The 23,045-nt window shown below is 40.8% G+C and overlaps 2 protein-coding genes across 2 annotated transcripts in view; both read left to right on the plus strand.

The window, feature by feature from the left end:
* Positions 1–13,663, plus strand: part of nphs1 (NPHS1 adhesion molecule, nephrin) — a 37,454-nt gene extending 23,791 nt beyond the window's left edge. Inside the window, exons 11-29 of the mRNA XM_005738404.1 lie at positions 1,780–1,904; positions 2,006–2,174; positions 2,356–2,485; positions 2,676–2,848; positions 3,552–3,692; positions 4,240–4,380; positions 6,027–6,148; positions 6,716–6,875; positions 6,985–7,141; positions 7,420–7,571; positions 10,087–10,198; positions 10,294–10,475; positions 10,583–10,633; positions 10,887–11,009; positions 11,528–11,579; positions 11,952–12,084; positions 12,895–12,973; positions 13,133–13,290; positions 13,414–13,663. Of these exons, the coding sequence (XP_005738461.1) occupies positions 1,780–1,904; positions 2,006–2,174; positions 2,356–2,485; positions 2,676–2,848; positions 3,552–3,692; positions 4,240–4,380; positions 6,027–6,148; positions 6,716–6,875; positions 6,985–7,141; positions 7,420–7,571; positions 10,087–10,198; positions 10,294–10,475; positions 10,583–10,633; positions 10,887–11,009; positions 11,528–11,579; positions 11,952–12,084; positions 12,895–12,973; positions 13,133–13,290; positions 13,414–13,503 (2,450 nt within the window). The 3' untranslated portion in view covers positions 13,504–13,663. The remainder of the gene's footprint in view (positions 1–1,779; positions 1,905–2,005; positions 2,175–2,355; positions 2,486–2,675; positions 2,849–3,551; positions 3,693–4,239; positions 4,381–6,026; positions 6,149–6,715; positions 6,876–6,984; positions 7,142–7,419; positions 7,572–10,086; positions 10,199–10,293; positions 10,476–10,582; positions 10,634–10,886; positions 11,010–11,527; positions 11,580–11,951; positions 12,085–12,894; positions 12,974–13,132; positions 13,291–13,413) is intronic.
* A 6,432-nt stretch (positions 13,664–20,095) lies between these two features.
* The window catches only part of fxyd5 (FXYD domain containing ion transport regulator 5), a 6,559-nt gene continuing 3,609 nt past the window's right edge, over positions 20,096–23,045 (plus strand). The window contains exons 1-3 of the mRNA XM_013912219.1: positions 20,096–20,250; positions 21,649–21,694; positions 22,863–22,949. Of these exons, the coding sequence (XP_013767673.1) occupies positions 20,194–20,250; positions 21,649–21,694; positions 22,863–22,949 (190 nt within the window). The 5' untranslated portion in view covers positions 20,096–20,193. The remainder of the gene's footprint in view (positions 20,251–21,648; positions 21,695–22,862; positions 22,950–23,045) is intronic.

A 23,045-nucleotide genomic window follows, 5' to 3' on the forward strand; every position in this document is an offset into this window, starting at 1 on the left:
AGAAGAGCTCGAGAAGATGTGGAGGGTGAAGGTGACGGTGGTCCCAGTGGTAATCGGAGCACTAGGTGTGGTGTCTCTCCGCTTACTTGATGTTTTGTTGCACTGAAAATATGATCAGAAGGGTTTTTTTCTTGTCTGTGCTGCTTTAGCTGACCTAGTTAGTATACAAATGGACACACAGATGCAGGTTATTAACAAATGTGAGAAAGAACCTCTCATTAACAGAACCAAAATCAAATATATGATGAGTCTTTTTTTTTTTTTTCAAAGAAGCGGATCCCTAATGTTTTTCTATTGATGTGTCAAAGACCAAAATGCTATCAAGCCTGAAAAAAACATACTTACTTCTTAATATTTTATATGTAGTTGTTAATTAATTTTTGAAAAAAATAAATTAAGTATTCCTTCATTTCCAAATAATACAAGTCAACAAAATTCATTATAAGATAAATCATGCCACCCATTTTACATGCAGCAAGAAAACACGAATGTGATTAGGGTCTAATTACACTGGGTAAGTTAATCATAAACATATAAAGATATATTAGAGGTTAATATGAAAATCCACATCTTGACTTAATGAAGTTTCATAAATACTCATCAAGCATATGTAACAAATTAAACAGCAAAATATTTAAAGAGATATTTAAATTGCAAGTAAGCTTCCAAAGCCATACCTTATTGGTATATTATTGGTAACAATATGCCAATGGATCCTATAGATAGAAAAAAAAAAAACTGACATCGTTCACAGGTTTAATTGCAAAAAGAAGTCAGATGTTAAATAAACTTATATGGAACATCCTGATGCTCACCTATTATATCAGTAAAAACATTATTATAATAAATTTATGGTCTCAATTTCTCATTCCAAGTCTTATTGACATTTTGTTTATAAGATAAGTAAAATATAGGATAAGGTGGTATACAGTATGCTTTTGAGTGGGGCTACATTGTGGTTGACACGCTGCAACCATGCCGTGTCCCCAGTTTCTCCTTTGTGATGTCTAGTTTGAGACAAAATTCTCAAACTAAGGTTTTAAAACAGGACTTCCATGAACAATGGGTGACAGCATGGATCTTTTATATACAGTCTGCACAAGGTAATAAACCCAAGAAAAAGTAGAGTAGTTACAGTTATACATTAAATGTGTCTTTTTTTTCTTCAGTTGAAAAAACAGCCAACACATCCTTGGTATTAAATTAACCATTGCAAAGTACCTACTTACTGGAGGCCAGCCACCACTGACACACTTAAAGAGATTGCTCTGCAGACACTAATATGGAAGCCTAATATGGAAGCCTAATGTGTCTGGGGTTTTCAGGGATGGGCAGTGGACCAATCCACAGTGAGGGAAATGAAGGAGGGACACAATCTTTTGAGTGTCTATAATTAGCAAAAGTCTTTTCATTGCATTTTCTTGTATAATTTAATGTTATATTATTGTGTTTGCAATGATTTGAGGACAACTGTTTGTTTTTCCCAGGAGGGGGAAAACAAACAGCCAATTTCTGCCAATTGATTAGATAACAGAGTTTGGAGAAAAGCACCAGTGGGGACCGATGATATTTCAGGAGGTGTACTGCCACCCTGTCCCCCCCACAGTTCCAGGAAAAGTCTTTTGCAGAAATTTTTGAACTGATATTTGTATAATTGATATCAACTTCAGCTCTTTTAAAGAGACCAGTCCCTTAATACAATATGAAAAACAGGTCTACTTAACATATTAAAAAAAAAAAAACCCAAAGGAACTGATCATAAAAAATTACAATCAACAGACCCCCCTCAAAAAGTCTGGATCAATGCTCCACCCAAAGATGTCCCCTTACGTTCTGGAAGCACGGTCCATATGGTCTGTTTCGCCACTGGGGGAAATCCGAAAGCAACTTTGGCTTGGTTCAAGGTGAGAATGCACTGCCATAAGAGCATGCCTGACTGTATATTTGTGTCGTGGTGTTTGTCGAGCCTAAACACAGAGATCTACAATCTTTCTTTGTGATTTAGGATGGAACGGCAGTGACTGGTGCACTGCAGCAGACCTCGTTTGATATGGGTGTAGCTCGAGAACTGGTCGTGGTCCTGACAGCAAGTGACAACATGGCCAGCTACCGCTGTGACGCCACGAATAAAGCAAAGAAAACCATCTCTGCATACACCAAGCTCAGGGTTCACTGTGAGTAAGACTGGAGCTTTAAGACTTGAATTTTCTCCCAGTCTAACTTAGCTGAGAGAAAAGCATTATATTAGATAAATGAATTTCACAGCAGATTTGATTTGCTGCATTTTATATCCTTCATCTTGAAATAATCAATGAGTCAAAATTGAATTTTCGTGTTTACTCTGTGGTTCTCCAGTTACACCAGTAAGTATGAAGATCACAGCCCAACAAGAGGTACTTCGTCAGGGTGAGGCGCTAATCCTGGAGTGCCAGGCTGGAAGCAGCAGTCCGATGGCAAACATCTCCTGGATCTTGGGCCCATTAAGGTTTGCCTAGTCAGTAGGCTAAAGGGGACATAACAGAAAAAGCTCTTATGTAAAATCAGATCCCCAATCCACTATCAGAATGAGTCTGAATGATTGATGTTTATCCTATTAAATGAGGAGAAATGATAACTGTTTGGTGCACTTGAAGTCCTTTATTAATTGGATTTACTGGTTGGCAATTGTGTCGTAGGTTGCAGGGAGTCGAGGAGGAACCCAGGGATGCTGAGTTTGGTGGCATTTCAGTGCACAGTTCTCTGTCTCTGAATCTGACTTCACAGCATCACAACCAGAAGGTCATCTGCCAGGCCTACAGCCATGTTTTGGCAGAGGGAACCAACACGTACTATAAGCTCAATGTGCTTTGTAAGTAGAAGGTGAATTGTTTGCTCACGTCTCTCTCTCTCTCTTTTTCTCATTCTTTCCTGTCATTGACTGAGAGATTTGGGTTGCATCATTCTTAAATGATGCACAATGATGATCATTAATGACGTGGATCAAAAAGTAGTTTGCTGATGTGACTTTGCAGAATGTGTGTTCAATATAATTTTTTTTGTTTACCGGAAACCTTTGTTGTGAGTTGTGGGTCTGTTGAGCTCTGTGGCAATGTGTCCTAATTGTGCATTTGCTTTGCTGCATGGCCATGTTTGTCTTTGATGCCATTTCACAGGCAGCAGCCAGCCACTGTTTCAAAGCTTGGTGCTGTGTATGAGCATGAAGGAATGTCACTATGTGTTTGTGCAGAGCTGCCGTTGGACAACAGTACTGTCACTCGTTGTTTTAATGCCTGTCCCTCTTCCTCCTGTGCTGCCTTACTCCCCCGTCCTCTAAGTGTGTGAAGTTAGTAAGATCTGGAATTATTGGTGGGATGTCGACTTTCTACTTGTTTGACTCTCATTAGTGTCTCTTCGTGCTTTCACGTCCAACATGTTTTGTGTGTCTTTGTGCTCACTCTTGGTGGTTCTGTGGCACTGACTTTATATCCTTGCCACTGATCTATTTGCTTAGTATGAATCCAATTCACTGTAGCTGTATTTTATTTTATTTTTTTGTGCTGCTTGTCTGTCAGACCCACCAGAATTCAGCCCAGACCAACCAACAGAGGTGCAGGTGCTTGAGGATGACATGGCAGTCATCCCACTGCTGGTCTCAGCTAACCCAGAGGAGGTCTCCTGCATCTGGCTGCACCGCAGGGAGAAGCTGGTCAAAGGTGATCTAGGGTTGTGTGATGGCTCTATAAACCAGGTCCTAGTTGAGCTGAGCCAGCAAGTAAGCACTCAGCTCTGCCATTCAGGGTCTGAATAAAACATGGCAGGTTAGCCAGCATGGGACCCTGCCAAATGTGATTCTCATTACTGCTCTAATGTATGCAGTCTAAATGAGGATTGCTGTCTCCCTGAATACAACACAACAGTTCTAAACCTGGCTTCTCCTCCTGGCCAGTGTCACCAGGGCCCTGCTGCACCCACTCTCTTTTTCTGTTAGCTCCATTATACAACAGCACTATAAAATGACTATTTTAAATGCAGAAATCCACCTATTACATTTTAAGCGCTGTGGAAAAGAAGGTGTCTCTCTCTCACAGTCTATTGTTGGCTTGATGTGAGAATCCGGCCAGACCAATCAATAATGCAGAATTAGACGTCACTTAGAGACCAGTGGCCAGAGGACATTCAGTTGATGAGCATGTAATGAATACTTAATTTACCATTGCTTTTTACGTCTGTGTGTGCATGTGTCTGTGTGTGTTTTGGTAGAGGAAGATTACCGCTATCACTGGTTAGATGACCACTCACTGGAGATCAGGAATGTGTCAAGGAACGATGCCGGAGTTTACGCCGTCAAGTGTGAAAACGATGAAGGCGCAAACGAAATCTCCATCACGCTGGACGTTCAGTGTAAGACCCTGCACACAGGAAATGGACGAGCTCGTGTGAATCTTTAGATTTGCACACACTTTCTGATGTTGTTCTGTTGCTCCTATACCTTTTGAAAGGGAGCAAACATTTTATAGAAGTTAATGAAAGTGCCCCAAGAAGCCAACTACAATGGCAAAGGAGATTTTTAAACAATGATTGAGATGGTAACTCTTTATTGAATAGGTTTCCTTCTTTGAATAGAGAACGAGCTGAATTTCTCTTGCCTGTTTTGTAAATTGAATTTGAATCGGAACAGTATGACTGCTTTTGAACTTGACAGTGTGCATCCACACATGCTGACAACAACTCTGACTTCTAGTTCCTCCCCGCCAAACGTACCTCATTCATTAGACCTCCATGCAAGGCCATCCACCACCACTGCTGCCCCAGGCCCAGCCTCAAGCTCTAGGCCCTCTGCCCCGATACTGATGATTTAATAATAGGAATGTGGAAAATGTAGGTCTGCCTGATTCACTAAAGCCCATGGTACATGCCTAATGGATTCTGCCATCTTGATCTGACTGGGCTTGACAGTTGTAGATATTCATTATGTATGGAGAATTGTGGTAGCTTTTATGTGTGGCGGTGTAAGCCACTTATTGGTGTCGTTCTTGGTTAGGAGACCAACATGGGTGGATTCCACAAACCCAGAGGTCTGTGTCTTGCTAGCGTTTCCCATCACTGTTCCTCGAGAGTGAACATAGGTTTAGACAAGTAGGCACTAATGGCTTTATTGTTGCAAGTACACGGCACCCATGGGATGTATGAAAAGCTTGTGAGGCAGAGGCGAACAAAGAAAAGAGGTGGAGTCATGCAGTGAGGAAGAAGATATAGCGTATATGTAGAATGATTGTATATGTATAAAAATGGCAAACTGGAGGGTCACCAGGTTACCCTACTCCTCTTGTTTGTTTCATCACTATCACACCTTCATAGGTCACATGACCAGATGTCTGTTACAGACACATCTATAAGAAGAACAGATGCTCTTACTGTGTTTCTTCCTTTCTCTTTCTTGTTTTGCTTATTTCGTTATTCCATTTGCTTAACTCGTGTCCATATTTGATTTATTTTTATTTTTGTTGTGTCCCCTTTTCCCTTTAGCTAATCACTTCCCTATTTATATGTTAGCCAGACTGCCTTTATGCTCTTTATTGTCTCACTGTCAGCTTTCCAATGAGTTTTTATTGTTGTTTTGTGTGTATGACCTTTACCTGTTTCTGCCTTGTTGACAGAGCTTGTTTTAAGTAAGTGTGCTTCATTAGTATTTTTGGATTTTTTTTTTCCTTTCTGATGCTTTTCTCTTGTTTTATTTTTTTGACTAATGACCATACAGAGAATGAACTCAAGCCTGATAGTTAAGTAGAGGAGTTGAGACTTTGCTTGGTCTCCTCTGCGACCCCTGTGTTTTCAATTCTTGGTCTTGGTTATCACCTAAAGAAGTTAATGACATTGTATCCAAAGCACAGTGGCCAATTATAATGGGTTTATGAATATTTGCAAAGGCAAACTGGTGTAAGAGTAATTACAGCAATGCAGCAAGCCTGTTTAATGGTTTGCCAAATGATTTGTCCCTGGTTGACATTGCTCCTGCCGTAACCTTATTCCTTTTTTCTTACCCTCAGATGCTCCAAGTGTCAAAGCAGAGAAAGAGCCGGTGTTCGTGAACCTGGGGGAAACAGCAGATCTGATATGTGTGGCAGATGCGAACCCGATTATAGCTGGCATGTTCTCTTGGAAATGGCTGGTGAGAGCCACATATATAAAAAAACGTACACAGAAGCAGTCATCCCCTAAATGACCTTCCTTTTATCTGGCTTCCTTTCTTGCCATTTTTTTACTGGCCTTTGCAAATGCCCAGATGCACCATATTTCACTGGCTCTAACTATCCTTCCACCCCACCTCTTCCTGCTCCACGCTCAGCCCAAATCCAGAAAAATAGCTTTCATTACTGCTGCGTGACTAAAGGGCACATTCGTCAATGTGGCGTGGTCTCTGTATCTACCGATGCCGACCAGTCTTAACCCACCCCCTGGCAGTCGTGTGTGCGTGTCACTTTCAACCTGCATGGCCCCCTCCTTCTCTCTTTTCCTGTGGCTCTCTAGCCTTTGGCATTATTCTTCTCTGTTCTCAGAGCTTGTTCCATTGAGTGCCCTTCCCATCCAGACCCCAGGCCCTGATGGTTTCCGGCTCAGCTCTTCCTCACAATCTACCTGTCTAGCTCTCATCCATCTAGACAGGTAGGGGAGGCAGATGTGTGCTGAGGGATAGCGGCTGTCGTCTTCTTATCCTGCCTCACTCTATCTTTGACAGGGAGAGGAGGAGGTGGAGATGGGCGAGGAAACCCAGGAAGACGAATCAGGCCTTCTGACCATCTATAATGTGACTCGGGCTCACGCTGGTAGTTACGAGTGCCTAGCCAATAATGGCATAGAACCCCCTGCCAGTGCACATATACGGTTGGTTGTGCAATGTGAGTTTTGTATTCGGTTTTCACTGTGAGAAGGCGATAAAACATTTCCATTTCCTCGCTGTGTGGTATCTGCAAGAATAATCTTCTATGCCCATCTTGTCATATATAGTTAAACCAGAGCTTCGTAAAGGTCCCCAATGGAGAAAGGTAGCAAGCAGAGGGGATGGCACTAGCACAGCTGAAATTGTGTGCCAGGCAGAGGGCGTTCCTCGTGTCGACTTCTCTTGGGAAAAAAGTGGTGTACTCATGGATTTTGAAAATCCCAGGTTGGAGAATTGAATATGTTAATTGTTTATGCTTGTGCTAAATTTGTATAATAAAAATAACTTCAAGTCAAATATTATATGCTACACTATTTTGCAATTTTTTAATATGTCATTGCTAAATCCAGATTTAGTGCTTTTGATATTTTTTACCTGTTCAACACTTTTTGGTGTCAAGCTGAGTAACATTAAAATGCAAAATGTGTGTCTGTATGCTAAGGATTTGTCTTTCTCTATTGTGTTTCTCTGGTTGTGTTTGTGTGCGTACGTTCATGCTACAGGTATGAGGAGATGATAATGAGGGAAGGCTCCTTTCACACCAGCACAGTTCGAGTGGTAAACGTGAGCGCAGTTTTGGACTACGCTGTCTTTAGCTGCACTGCACGCAACTCGCTTGGGGAAGACAAGCTAGACATCCAGCTCATCAGCACAAGTACTGAATCGCTATTTTTGTTTCGTGTGTGTGTGTAAGCCTATCTCTGGAGAGAGTTATAGGACTGAATCTTTCAAAGAAATTAACAGTATGTAATTTTTATTGTAGTTTGATTTTAATGGAGAGAAATCCAGAAAAAAACATACATTACATTAAAAGTTAGAAATTGATATGTATGCCACTGAGATACGTATTTGATCCCCGAGCAAAACATGGCTAGGTACTTAGTGGAGAAACCCTTACTGCCAAGCACTGCAATGATATGTTTCTTGTAGATGATCACCAGGTTTGAACACACCTCAGGAGGGATTTGGGGCCGGTCTTCTTTACAGAAAATCTCTTAGTCCTTTAGGTCTCTTGGCTGCTGCTTGGCAACTCAAAATTTCAGTTCCCTCCACAGATTTTCTTTCCATCTTCACTCCACAGGAACCTCAATGCGATGAAGTCATCCTGGATCCTTAGGGGAAAAACAGCACTAAAGCAAAGGTTTCAGCCTCTGTGGTTGACTGTAGGGATGCTGTTCTCTGGGTCGTAATAAGCATAATAACTGTGTTACCTTCAGATCTGACTTAGAGTAGCTGATGGTAAATGATCAAACTCAGTGGTTATGGCTCAACATGTAGGGATTATTCATGGTTTATTGTTATTATCATGAATAATCATTATACTTGGTAGTGGAGGGCTATTTTTTTTCCTTTATTTCTAATTTGGCAGCGTATCACAATGACTGAGTCTGAGTGCTGCCTTGTCCAAAGTCTATCAGCCGTTTTCAGCAAAATTACAATAGTCTGGGGGAGGCACAAGACATCTAGACTTCTGTAAAGTGAAGAGAGTTGTTGCTCCTGAGAAGCAGCACTTTAAGTAAACTTATTCCACTGCTTTATCTCTACCTTATCATTTAGCCCATAGCACTACTTTACTTCTTCCTCAGATAATGCTGCAGTGATATGCTTGAGTCTGCCAGCATGCTTAGAGGTTTCTACCTTCAAGCTACCAGTGTATCTGTGAACTACCACTATTATCAACACAGTCCAGCTTTGAGCAAAAGCCCACAGCCACAGTTGGACACATTTAATGTTTACTATAAAAACCATAAAATACAATCCAATATTGTTTTTTCCCCAGTCACTTTCTTTTCTTTCTTTCTTTTTTTTTTTTACAGCTGTGAATATTCATAATTTATCTGACGCAGTGATAATACATTTTATATGCTTCCTTATCATTGTAGAGCCTGAGAGGAGGAGAGCTTTTTTCCTCTTGTAGCATGGTGCTTTTTGGATTTGAAGGAGACGAGATCCAAATAAGGCTGACCTCTCTGCCCTGGAATCTTATGAGCAAAGCTGATAGCGGGAATTATTTACTTTGCAAACTGGGCTGAAGCCCGGAGCCATAGACGAGCAGAGCATCCTTCTTATGTTGCTACGCTACTATCTCTCCTCCTTTTCCCCTCCACTATCTCTCCCTCTGCCCCCCAAAAAACCAACCTCCTTTTTTTTTTTTTTCTACGCTCCAAATGCCAAATAATCCACTTTTGCTTTACTACCCTGACTGAAGTTATGCCCTGTGTCAGACTGAAGACCTGGATTGCTTACATTGACCTTTGTTCACAATACTGATAATAATCAAGAGGCTTCATCCTTCACTGCAGAACATTTTTGGATAAAATGGATAAATCAGCTAGTTTATGCTGAGAAAGACCAGCTAAAGCTAAATCCCATGTTTACTCATCGTTTATACAACAAAGGGCAAGCAAGAGCAAATGAGGAGTGATGCAAAACTGCTGCTGTCAGGAAATATGAGGGTTTTTTAAGCCTTTTCACTAAACTTTGACAAAGAATAAACTGTTGGAAAAAATAAACAAGCTTTTAAAGCTTTCCGACAAATTTTAACCACAATGATCATCTCTCTTCTGGTCTGTTTACCGTCATTGGTTGTTCCCAGTTTTCTTGATTAAACATTCCAGACTAATATACCTGGAGTGATGTGTCATGAGGGCACAGCATGAAATTAAACTGCAAAAAAATAAAGCGAGCATTTTGTTCTGAGGTAAACAGTTATACACAGTATGGGTGCAGTATATCAGACAAAATGATTTTGTTCCTAACACAGCTGTATGACAAATGGGGAAAGTGAGAGTACCCCTAAGTGATTTTTCTTTCTATTTTCCTTTTGTCAAAAAATAAATAAATAATGGAAATGAAATAAAATAAAAAAACATCAGCTCTGAACTCATGTTTATCATTTTGTCTGTTTTTAACAGCTCCATTAAAAAGAAGGCGGCACCAGTCTAATCCACAGTAGCTCTTCATGCCTGCGAATGGAATCACTCGACTATATAATGGCACACATCTCAGTCTCTTAGCACCTAAAGCCTTTTCAAACAGCCCCCTGTTGAGTGACGGTGTTCAGCTCTCTCACAAAAATTGAGCGCACGCTTGCTTCTTCTTCCTTCTTTCTTCCTTCTTTCTTTGTTTTTCTTCTTTTTTCATTTTTCTGCTTTTTCTTTTACCCTCAGATCACCCAGATCCCCCTTCATCGTTTCGCCAAGTCAGTGTTGGCCATGACTCTGTCACTCTTGAATGGATACCCGGCTTCAATGGTGGTTTGCAACAGAGATTCCGCATCAGGTGAAAGAGCCAAGAAACGATGTCAGATGAACAAGGGTGGGGTTTTTTTTCGGAGTCTCAAAGAATTGTACTTGACTAACTGTTTTGGTTGACAGGTACTGTTGGGATCAGTCTGTCAGTTTCCTGTATGTGGATGTCTTCCCTCCCAGTGAGACAACCTTTACTGTTACTGGTCTGCAGCCTGTCACCACTTACAACTTCTCTGTCAATGCCCTTAATGCAATAGGAGAGAGCGAATATGCTGACAACAATGCAGTACTGACCATCACCACTAAGGGTCAGTTTGGAGTAACCCCACTTTAGGGTTGAACAGCACAAGCACCTGATAGTCTGAGATCTAATTAACAAATGTGCATTTGCGGTCCTATTTTATTTTGTCTGTAGAGAGGCCAGATTCAGATGAGGACCCATCAGATATAGACCCAGCCTCACAGGGTAAGTCTTTTACACAGCAGCTACCTTCATTTGGCTAAATCATGTTAATATATGCACCTCCAATGCTTTTAATGTTTGCTGTAAAAGTGTGGTTGTCATGGCACCCACCCATACTTTTTCCCCTCTGCTAGTTTTTAATCAATAAAGACAATTGAGTGAGTGGTCGGGCCTGTCTCAGTCAGTTTTTATCTTTGCAAATTTCCATATTACTTCCTCTGCACAGAGATAATATTTCTAATGTTTTGCAAACTAGGTGGAAGTGGACTGCCAGTCTATTTGACTGTGGTGTTGACAGCAGTATTAGGAGGCCTGCTGGTGTTTAATTTGATTGGTTGCTTCTTTGGACTAAGGTGGAAAAAGAGGCAAGGTCAGACAGGTAAACATAATTATATTCCCATCAGTGGATGTTAAAATGTTTCTTCCACGGCGCTCTGTCATCGCGTTGTTCTGATTCCTCACATACCTCCACAGCAATATCACTGAGCCACGATACAACTGTCAGCTTAGCCTCTCGCTCTCGCCTCATCTCTTTATGTGCCTTTTTTTTCTATTTGTCAACCCTGTCTCTTCTCCTCTTCCTCACTACATAGGCCTCCACCCTCCCCGCCACATTAATCCTTCAAAGCTGTCACCCCTGTGTTTCATATATATCTGTTATTTCATTTGCTATCATTATGTCCGTCCTCTATCGCTTTTATTGTCTCTTCCCATTTCTTCTTCACTCTAACTGTCAAGGTCTCTCCTTCAAGAATTTTTTTTTTCACCTGCCTTTTGGTTTTCACATAGATTTTTTTTCTTTTTCTTTTTTCTTTACAGCCTACTCGTCATTTATTCACTCTCACTCTCGTCTTTTACATTTCTCTGATTATCTTGGCTTCTCTTTTGTATCCCCAGCAGCGGGCAGCAGGGACAGTGTGTTGGATGGAAAGAAGAAAGAAGATGAGGGGTAGGTTCAGGCCCTGTCATAAGAAGTAATAAAAATACCAACCAAATCCACTCAAGTAAGTCTGAGCCCTCATCCACCCACTCATCCGTGGACAAAAAAACTCCCCAGAAAACAGCCAGGCAGGCAAAAACAACAAGTCTCTCAATATCCCGTTTATATTAGTGTCAATAAACCTGCACCGCAACCCTGCAACAAATGGATACACATGCCACATAATGTATTGTTATTAAGAAGTTAATGTATGCAGGAAACAAGCTGCTGTGCGTGGTGAATGCTTTGTAACTCTGAATTCACACTGGGGACTAATTACTACAAGTTGCGGGGAAATAAATCGTGGGCTGGCAGATGACAAAGTGTGATTCCACCGTGCAGGTCAAGTCAATCAGCTGCGGGAAACTCCAACAAGTACGAGAGCAGAGAGATGATCAACGCGGCAGCCCAGCGCACGCTGCTCGTTGACTCTGGATCAGAAGCGGACAGCAACGTGTACGAGAGCTATGCGGAGGTGGGAACCCGAGAGAGGAGGCAAAGAGCAGAAAGTGAAAAGGGCAATTGAAAAATATGCGAAGACACAAAAAAGGTTGCGTAAACAGATGAAGGAAGGAAAGAGGTTATGCACAGGGTGAGGAATACTGGCAGGAGAGGAAGCGGAGAATTCAGCCATAACATGGGAAATTGATAGATAAGCTAATGAAACCTTTAGCAGTGCAGAGAGATGGAACAGAGATCGATACATCACAATTAGCATTCAAAATACATATCGATCTTGGAGAAATTATCATTTTGTACTTTAAAAAGGCCAACGGGGATTTGAACCTTGGAGAAAACAGTTTAGTGTAGTAAAAAGAAAACATAACACTGCTGTCAGAACAGGATGGATCTGCAAACACCTTACACTGATTTGCCTATAAACATATTTAACATATAATGATAACTAGTTTTGAATAGAAAGTTTGGTGTGATTGGGCCAGATTTTCAGCCTGTTTGCAACATTTTTAAGATAAAAACCTGTTTCTGTTAGTGTGTGGATGCCAATGACTTCTCCATTTGATAACAGGGATTACATACCCTTTGTCTTCACTTCCCATGTTTTCCTAAACAGGCAGGAATCCATGATGGGAATCTTCAAAATGTGTTGCGAGGTTATTTCTAGACAAAAGTGGCGACAGAAATAGGTTGAATCACTTCTTTAAAAAATTCACGGTAGCCTCCATCCCTCCATTGATGAGAAACATCTGGAATTGCTATTAAAGGGAAGTTATCAAAGGTCATGGCTGATGAGCTGATGCTATCGCTTCTGTCTCATATTCTGCAGGAATGTTCCCATTATTATTATCCCACCGGTGTCTACACGCCACATCTCAGCCCCCCCCCTGAGGAAACACGTGGACTTGGTAAGACGCAAACGTGGCTCAGAGCAGTCAGGCCAGTAAACACCTCACAGCCTAAATATCATGCTACATTTAGAGTCTATATCTGACCTTGTTCTAATGCAGCACATTTACAGTATTTCCCGATTGTGTTTTCGCCATGCGTTCTATGTGCTCTACAAGATGTCATCCGTCGCCCCGTCGACCATTTGTATGAAGATGTGAGGGATGTGGGTATGTACCAGGACACAGCGGCTCCCTCTCGTCCTGCCCCTTCAGTTGTGTTTGAACACAAACTGAGTCAACAAAGGAACGAATGGAGATTGCCAACCCGCCCTCGGGTGTGTAAATAAACACACACCCTGTTATAAAATATCTTTGATTTGAACATTATTTACTTGCGATAAAACCGTAAAACACACAATACACGTGTCACCTAACATACATCTAACGTGTCTCTGCAGGGTGCTGAGAGAACGAGGCAGTTCATGGCTGTTCACCAACCGCAGAGAGATTCTGATCTTCCCTTTGAGCTACGAGGAGAGTTAGTTTAGAAGTCGAACAAATTCTATACGGTACGGCTTGTGAGTCGACCGTATCCATTCAATAGAGTATTGTAAAACAGATATTCACCACTGTGTTTTTCTGTTATCATCATTCTCTTTGAATTGTATCTCACCAATCACCTTGAATGAAAAGGCAAAAACCGAGATGTGGCATAATGCAAAATTTCAATTTTCAAGTGTTTTGACTTTTTTTTTGTATATTCTGATCATTTGAAATTTTCCTCAAAAGATTGGTTTGACCTAATGTACTGACTGTTACAAAAAGCTGAACAAGCTTAAAGGAAGCTGGAAGAAAGGGAATGAATAGGTTGAGGGGGGGAAAGTACAAGAGCCTCAAGACCCACATGCAATCAAGGATGTCAAACCGATGCTATTGTACAAGCTTTTTCTATTAATAAAATTCTTCATCTCCTTTTTGAGCTTGTTTTCTTCCTTCCCTGAAATCATAGTCTATTCTCCTCTTCCACTCTTGCCCCTTTCACCTTTGCCCTGCTTCTTGGAGCCAAGTGCTGGTCACTACTCACGCTCCCCTCCCCCCCATCCATCGCTTTGGCCTGCAGGTAGACATGAGTCAGTGAGACATAAAAATGGACTGACACGGCTGTGCGCTGGGGCAGAAGCAGCACAGACTGACGGTGCCACCCTGGCAGACATCATCCTTTTGACCCATCCTACATCGACATTTTCCAACATGTATCCAGATGAGAACAGTGTGCCATCCCTCCTTTGTCTCCTACAAAGAGTTTCAGATCTCACAGTTAGTCTGTGGGAATCCCTACAATGGGATTGTAGTGAGGGGTATTTAGCACAGTTATGTCTTCGGGAGGTAAAGCCATATCTAGGGCCAGGCTCTAATCCTGTTTTCTCTGGGATTGAAGTTCGGCTCACAGCATCAGAGAGAGCGAGAGAAGGAGAAACCATGCAGGGAATTTGTCTTGCAGAGTCGCGGCGAGTGGGCAGTCAGGGAGCGATAGAGAGAGCAGAAGACAGGGTTAAGTTAAGCTGCTGCTGTGGCCACTGCTCCAAAATCCTTCTCTAGTTCAGAGAAAAGCAGTTCGCCAAAGGCTTTCACTCCACAGCCCATGCAATAGTTTTAATCTTTGTAGATCTTTTTCAAAACCCAAATGGCATTACACCAGACATTTAAAAACAAAACAAAAAACAAAACAAAACAATGATGTTGACAATGAATTCTGATCAAATGTGTGAGATCTGATTGTAAAGGCAATTTAGAAGAAAAAAAACAACAAACCTCTGCAAAAATGCAAGTCTCTCTGTGACACTGTCCTTCCATTGTAAAGCATAGCAGTGCTTTTAGCTAAATTCTTACATCAGCTTTCTTTATTTCTTTTATCAGAGTGGAGACAGTGTAGATGCTAATATTCAGCAGATGCAGTGTTTACTTCACTGTTTTAGTTTAGCCTGTAAGGAAGCTAATATTTGGTAATTGGCACCTGACACAAAGTACAGCCGAGTAATGCATTTTGACCCATTCACAGTGCTTGGCCAATTAAGTGCTATTATTATCAACTGAGCCATGCTGCTGGCTCAAAGAAATAACATACAGATAGCTTTATATTAAAGAGTTATATGAAGAGTAATACTAGTTGCACTATTTTAAGAAGACATTTAATAACTTGTGTGTCTATCTTTCTGAAAGTGCTTTCGGAACTAATCACTCATCAGCTTAATGTACTCATATTGGCATGTTGGCCTGACAACAGCTTGGCTACATGAGTTGCTTTTCCTGCAGTGCAGTTACAGGGTACTCTTTATTTATAGTAGTGCATGTAAGCTGTAAGGAGAACAGAAGCTCTTCAAAGTTTCAATAGATCTTTTAGATTCCACCCAATATGCACAAATAGTGACTGGGTTTTCTCACATCTCTATACAAATCCGTTATGCACACACCCTTCCAGCTTCCTCTTTCCCCTCCAAGTACGTTTCATCACATCAGCGTCACATAACTCTCTGCTACAGTCCAAAAATCATGGTTAGAAAGAATATGGTAAATATGGTAACTTGCTATCTTTTTTTTATTAACATCATGTGGTCTGCTCTTACTACCAAGTGCAAATTATTATTTCAGCAGAAATATTGACTTATATGAGGCTGGTACAATCCAAAATTTTGTCAAACCCACATATTTCTGTCTCCTCAGCGGGACGTGTGTGCCAGGAGATAAAACTAAATGTTTTACTATGATTCTTCAGTCACGCATGCTATTCTCCATCATGAACTGTTTGTCTCATTACTGAACAGTTGTTCACTTCCTGTCTGACTGCAGTTTTGTGCCAAAGCCTGTTCACAATGTATCGTTTTAGCTCAGGCAGGAACAGTAATCTGCTAAAATGAAGGCTCGACGGCTCAATATTGTATGTCAGCTTCTATTTTTCCTCATTGGCCTCGTGAACATTTGTGATGTGTTGTTTTTAGAGGATTCTCAAGAGAGCTCGAAAAGGCAGGCTGTATGAGAGCACAATTAAGTCAAAAGAAGGGGGGGGCGGAATTAAGCGACTAATTACCTCATTGGTTTGGTTTAACATCTTCCTTACCACTCTCAGGTAAGTGTTTGGGGAGGGGAAAAAGGTACGATTTAATTCCTCTTTATTGCTTTACCTAGTTGTGCTGCCAGCTGGGAGCAAACTCAAAAATTTAACTGTAATTTCTGCAAACTCTGTCAATGCTCTCATTATTCAGAAATCAAATCAAGAAATCAAATCAAAGCAACCACGGGTTTAACAAATTAGAACATGATTTCACTAGCAGCTATCATGACTCGCTTTGTGGCCCTGCTCTCCTGTTGTTGGGAAGAAGGATGTAATTTGCCCCAACATGTGAATGATAGACTACAACTAACTAAACAGAATATTAGATAATGGAATAATATTAGCAGGTAGAAAGACAATGAATTGTTAATGTTGACAAGGTGGGAACCAAAAGCCTGCTACCTGTAATGTATATACAGTACGGTAGAACTAGTTCAGTTGGGTGTTTTTATTATTCAATCTTTTTTGTGTGGAAGTCTTCTGGGATAAATAAAGACAATGATAAGCATTATTATTATTTCAGTGTCAGAGTCTGATATGAAATGTTTTAGGAACTTTATACTATTTTACATTTTCACATCCTGAAATCCCAGAATACAGTATCCATTTGCCAGAGCCTGCTATGTTGTCATGTTTAAACAAAAAATATTGTCTCATTGTAGACTTTAGCAAATGAATACAGTAAACCTCTTCAAGGCTACTTCCCCAGTAGCCTCTTTGTGATGGCCAAACCTGTGGCCACACTCTAAAGTCGGTAACTTTTGTATTTTCATTCTTCATTTGAACATAGTAATACATTTTAGTTGCCAATAACTTTATTGATTGGTTTGGATACATTTGTTCTATTTGTAAGCGCGCACATTTAGTTTACTTATGTATTCATACTACTTAATTTCTTTGCTTTCTGACTAACTTTTGTCTTTTTATTTCTTACCTGCCATCATCCCTGGGAGTTGCTGGACAAAAGATGGTAGCCAGGGTTTGAAACCATTAAATACAAAGGAAGATAATTGGACCACACCACCACTTCCTGCTGAAGGGGGAATGTGTGGTGTTTTTTTTTACTTTAAAAACAAAGTATTTGTATTTAATTAAATATTTGAGTTTAGGGTTTAATGGGGTTTTTTGATTTTCTTCTTTAGTGTTTAGTTTATTAACAAACTAGATTGTACTGCATCGTTTGTGATTTATGATTGTGTTTTGTTTGTTACCCCCTCATGTGTCACAATGGTCTGATCAGCCATTATATATATACCCTTGTATGTCATTTCATGTTTAGGTCAATTATGTATGTTTGGGCAGTCATTTGGTTTGTTAAGTTTGCAGTCTTTGCCTGAGTTCAGTTTTGTTTCTTTGACCTCTTTTATGAGCTCAACATTTATTAGTCTTGTAAATAAAATTTTTGGGGGTTAAATAAATGGAAACTATATTTTTCTAATAATTCCTGGGCTCCTCCTGTTTTTCAACTCGGTCCATCACACTCTTTCAGCAAAATAACAGGGCTTGCCAGTTTTACAAACTGTCCCTGAATGCCTGACAGGCACTTCAAGGTGTTTATTTGCTCTTTAGATCAGACACAGATGGATTACCTGTGGGAAAGTCCAATGCATTAAACAGAATTTGTTGCTTTCTCAGTGGCTGATACCATGTGACATGCTTCCTGGATTTTTTTTTCTTTATTTATCTATTTATTTTGAGTCTGTGCCTCTATGATAGCTAAGGGTGGGCCTTCTTAGTAGTAGACAGAAGGTTTAAATGACCAGTTAATTCTCATCATGTACTCGGCTTCCATTTATTCCCAAGTTAACCCTTCAACACTCTTCTGGTCAAATTTGAACAGTTTTGACATTTGACAGCAACAAAAATGTCCTAAATGTCATTCTTTTATCATGAAATTTGACACACAAACACACAAAGATGAAAATATTTAAAACATTTTCTTTGGGTGCTATTAAAGTCTGAGGCTGCACAGAGTCAAATTTGAGGGTTTCAGATCCACCAGTGTGGGTCAAATCAAATAAAATGAAATTGGTGCTTTTAGGGAATTACAAAATAGAGAAGCTGTATCTCCCTTACATGCCTGTGTGTAATTTTTTCTGGGACAGTGGTGACAGAGTTCAAGGGGGAACTTGACATTGTCACGAGAGCTGTCTGTGTTCCTACCACACCTGCCCAGGTTCCCACAGACACAGGCACCTGCTGGTTTTTGAAGGATCATGGGAGAATCTTGAAAGAGTAAAACAGCACAGGAGCGATGATGTGTGGTGCACAAAAAGAGCAGGAGTCTTACGGAGGTCAACTTACTCTACTAAGTGAGATTTAATCTAATCTAATTGAAATTAAACTAACTCGTATGAAAATGTATATCAAAAGGAGGGTTGGGTGGGGATGGGATTAGGGAGGGGGTGGGGTCATAAGATTATAGATAGTATCTGTGCTGCCATTTCAGTGAGTGTGGGAAAGTCCCGCATGCAAGGCTTTCTACCACTGGTTCCAAAGCACAGACTACTGCTTGGTTAGTGTTTGTGAACAAACATGAACAACTATAACTGTGAAAATCCGCTAGCAACCAAAGCAATTACAAATTACTACGTTTTTGATGCAGCAATCAGTTTCACCCAGCAAGAGTCAGGAAGGAGTGACGTAGTTATGAAATACACATGTTTTCCATTTGAGCGTGTTTAGTATGGCGGACAAATCTTGAGCAATGTGTGCATGTCATCAGGTTAGAAACCTCAAAAGACAATTGTGAGGGAGTTCTTGGTTTGAGTCATACTTCGAAGGTGTGAAAATGTCAGCTGTATGTCAGGTTTAAGCAACGAAAAAGCGGATAACCAGACTGTGTCATCTTCTGTTGTTCCAGGGTCCAGTTGTAACACTCACTTGAATATTCTTGAGCATTTTACATCATCTCTGCCCAGCCCTATATTCACCATGCTGCAGTGCATTTTGTATTCTTAAATGGCATTCAGGTTTTCTGCAATTAGGCTCTTCTGATCTGCCAGCCATTAATCCATCATCAGTGAGCCTAACTGCTGCATCCTGGGAGCACCCCAGTTTTGGAGGAGCTCTGACTCATCTAGCCATCAAGTTGGCCCATTTTCCTTGCTCACATCAGTTTCAAGAGCACTGTAATGATTCACCTGTCAGTGGTTGATTAGTGTAAATATTAACACTTCTTAAAACAAACAAACAAAAAACCCATTTCACATAAAAATGTGAAAAGCTGTTCAAAATGCATCACCAGCACTCTGCACAAAGACTCTCCTCTGCAAGTCTTCTTGAATTGCAGGCTTTGTCTGCTGTAACAGTGTAGGTTTGTGCTTCTCAGTTTGGTAAAGCTCTTAGGTCACAATCACAACCTTCATTTCTTCAGCCTTGAAGCAATAAAGCACGACAGACAAAAAGCAGTAATTCAAGAGTCTGGCAATTCCAATTCCTTAAAACTTCAGTACATCACAATAAATATGAAGGAAGCGGCTTTCTGTAGTGATATGTTCTGGGGTATGAGTATGAACGTTGATTATAATCAGTGCGGTAATAAGTCTTTAAACTGCTATGTATAAATAACTCTTACAAAACATAAAGAAACTGTACACAGGGCAGCTTTTCTATATGCTTTAAAACATAGGGTTAAAATTCAAAGTGAATAATACACATTGCCGGCCTCTGGCCTTTATTTTTTTGCAATCTCATTGCGTTCAGGGACTGATAATTAATACAGCATGCAATGCATTTTTAAGTGAATGTAAACATGCCTGCAATCCCTTAATACAAGGTCACATTTCTTTGTTTTTGCAAGCCAGCGTCAGATGAGAGATGGAGAGAAAACAGGAAATAAATGTGAAGCAAGACGGTTAACTAGCCCAGATAGATACAGTAGGAAGAGAAGGCATACGGTGCTTTGATGAAGCAGAAGTACAAACTGAAAACTGGAAGCCAAAGAACACAGAGGAAGAGACTAAGAAAGAGCGAGAGAGAGAGAGAGAGAGAGAGAGAGAGACTGAAAGTCTGAAAATGAATTCAGACAAATGGGTGAGGAAGTAGTGGGTGATCACATGGGTGTGGTTGGTTAACCGTTTCTCCACTAGCCTTGCACACAAGTGACACACAGAGGAGAGCGCTGTGGATGATGAAGCTGCGGATACATCTCTGGACTCGGGCACCTCGCAGGATGGATACAAAGGTAAGCATAATAGCCTGGATGAAAGACTGAATATCCCAGGGCTGAAGGGTGTTTTGGTCTAACCCAAGTGAAAAGAGATTGATGGAGGATGACAGACAAATGGATGAACAGACAGACGGAGAGTGAGTGAGAGTGCAAGATGTGACAAACAGGCAGGCGGGTCAGGCTAGGGGAAGGGAAAGACGTCTGTACAGCCCAGGGGATACAGGCCTCATCTTGACATATGCTCTGGAGTGAAATGAAGATTGGCATGACCTGCTAATCTGAGCTGTCAGAGCTCATGACGGCCACAAATGCTCACCTGTCACACTGTTCCCAGCCCGGAGGATGAGCTGCCACCGGATAGGTCAAAGATCATGATTAATTTTTTTTATTTTTTTTTTCACTGGGAGTGGATTCAAACTAAGTCCCTGGCACAGACCTCCTTTAGCCTCCCTGCCTGCTTCTGTTGCTCATCGTTGGCAGGTGTTGCTATGAAATTATACATCACAATACACTTTTATTTCCTACTTCTGTTTTTTTGTTTTGTTTTGTTTTGTTTTTGTTTAAGCCGTGGGCAAAATATTGAGGGGGAGGAAGAAATAGCCAACGTTTTCCACTGATGTGGAGGTTGCGGCTCGCCGGTACAAGGATTTCTATTATCATGAAAAGAGTCGTTTTGACATATGCTCCAATGCCATTTTTTAATTGGTGACAGCTAACAAAATATGATGAAGTTAGATCTATACAGCTACAAAGTTTAGCACAGGCATACGTGGGAGGACTGCATCTATAATATGTGGCCTCGATCACTCACATTTGACAAAAAAAAGTGTCTTATAAAGTCTGACATTCAAAGTAAGAATTTGTTTTCTGCTATGCTGAATGAGGCATGTGGGTGATGTCGCCGCGTGCTATAGGAGGAAGAGGAAGCTGCCATGTGGCACGAACCTGACTGATTACAGCTTCCTGACTGGTAACTGAGCGGTGCACAATATGTTGGAGAGTGAATACTGTATTGCCTCAATCGTCTACCCGGAGCCTTTCATTCCCAGGGCTAACAACTGTAAGATCATTACATGACTGCAGAGACACAGTACAAATCAGTAGCGTTTTTCTCAGTGCTAATGATCAGCCATTTGTCTGCATGCGGTGTGGATGTGCTTGAATATTCTATAACACATGCACCAGAGGATGTAGTCAACGTGTCACCAGTCGTTTTCAAAAGGGCCATCTGAGTTATCTGAGGCGCACTCAGTTACTTTCTACAGTAGATCGTAGAGGTCATTTCAATCCTGTAACCACTGATTGTGTGAAAACTGCACAACAGTTTGTTCAGACAGTAGTTGAGAGCTGCATTCTCTGCATCACTGTTTCACAGCATCTCATGAAAACATGTTTTGTTTTTATTTCTTTCAGATGACTTTGGTTTACTTGAGCATTTTCCTGTTTGTGATGTTAAGAGGTGAGTGCCAGAAAATCTGAAGACTTGGCTCACTGAAGTCAAGTGTGAACTTTTGGGGGGTTGAAAGAGACTGTAGATTTCATTACAACCTAATCACCTTGATTAGCTTTAGCAGGGTATCTGTGCAGTAAGCCTATGTTAGGATGCACATTGGCGTATTTGCAGGATTTTTTGAATGCAGTGTCACATGGGACCAAGAACCAGCCAGGGGAACTTTAGAAAGTTCTAAGAGAAAAAAAATGCCAAAGAAAATATCTAAAAAACATATAAATAAATTAAAAAAAATCAGTCCATTATAATGACTTTTATTGTCTGCTAAACTCTTGCACCTACAATCATGACATGGTTGCCAGTGTAACAATATGGTTCCGTCATTGAACCACAAAACTGTGATGGGATGGAGCTAAAAATACTGTGTGGCTTCCAACCTTTAGTGCAGCTTATTCTGTTCAGTGGTGGTAATAAAGAACTATGTCTGCTTCATTACTTTTTAGGGTTCCCCTTAAAGTAAAGGAGTAAGCAGTGGAGCAAAGCATGTGAAGCTTATGGGGGGTGTTGCATTAACAAAACTAAACTATTTTTCTTGTCTTATTTTTTTTTTTATCTGTTTAAAGATTAGGAAAAAAATAGCCTGCAACTTGGGGATTAGCTTGTTAACAGTTACATCTAAGCAACACGTCCCATTCATGAAGGTGACAAATTTTAAAAGGATTGGTAAAATTTTAAAAAGTAGAGTGAGCTGTTAATCATTTCTATCTCAGTATATTTTCCCTCGTATGGCTTTATTTGTGTAGTGCTGGCAGCACTGGCCCAAGAAAGTAGAGGTTTTGTGGAGCTTCGGCACTATTTGGAAGGTGCTGAGTGAGTAAACAGACAACAGCCTCTCTGTCCTGTGGTCTTGCACAACAATCCAGCTCTGTTGCACTCAGAGGTTGCCTCACAGGCCCACTCACAAGACTATTACTGTGACATACTCAGTGCATCTGCAGGCCTCGCTACTGTGCCTGGCCAGACACATTCTGAAGTCTGGCCACATTGAGAAAATCACGGGCATTAACAACGCTGTGCTTTGTTCTTGATGTAAAGTGGACAGTATAGGAACCTTCAATGGAAAGTTTGTTTCTACTTTTCTTTAGTTTTTCACATGTGATCTTTTTTCCCCCCACAGTGTCAAGGGCCCAAACACCTGCACCTGCAACTGCACCCACACCAACAGATGCAAAGCAGGCTGAATCGACATTTACAGTAAACACTGGTATCTATCTATCTATCTATCTATCTATCTATCTATCTATCTATCTATCTATCTATCTATCTATCTATCTATCTATCTATCTATCTATCTATCTAT

Source organism: Pundamilia nyererei, unplaced genomic scaffold (assembly GCF_000239375.1).
Source record: "Pundamilia nyererei isolate P.nyererei 1_Seehausen unplaced genomic scaffold, PunNye1.0 scaffold00084, whole genome shotgun sequence".
NCBI lineage: Eukaryota > Metazoa > Chordata > Actinopteri > Cichliformes > Cichlidae > Pundamilia > Pundamilia nyererei.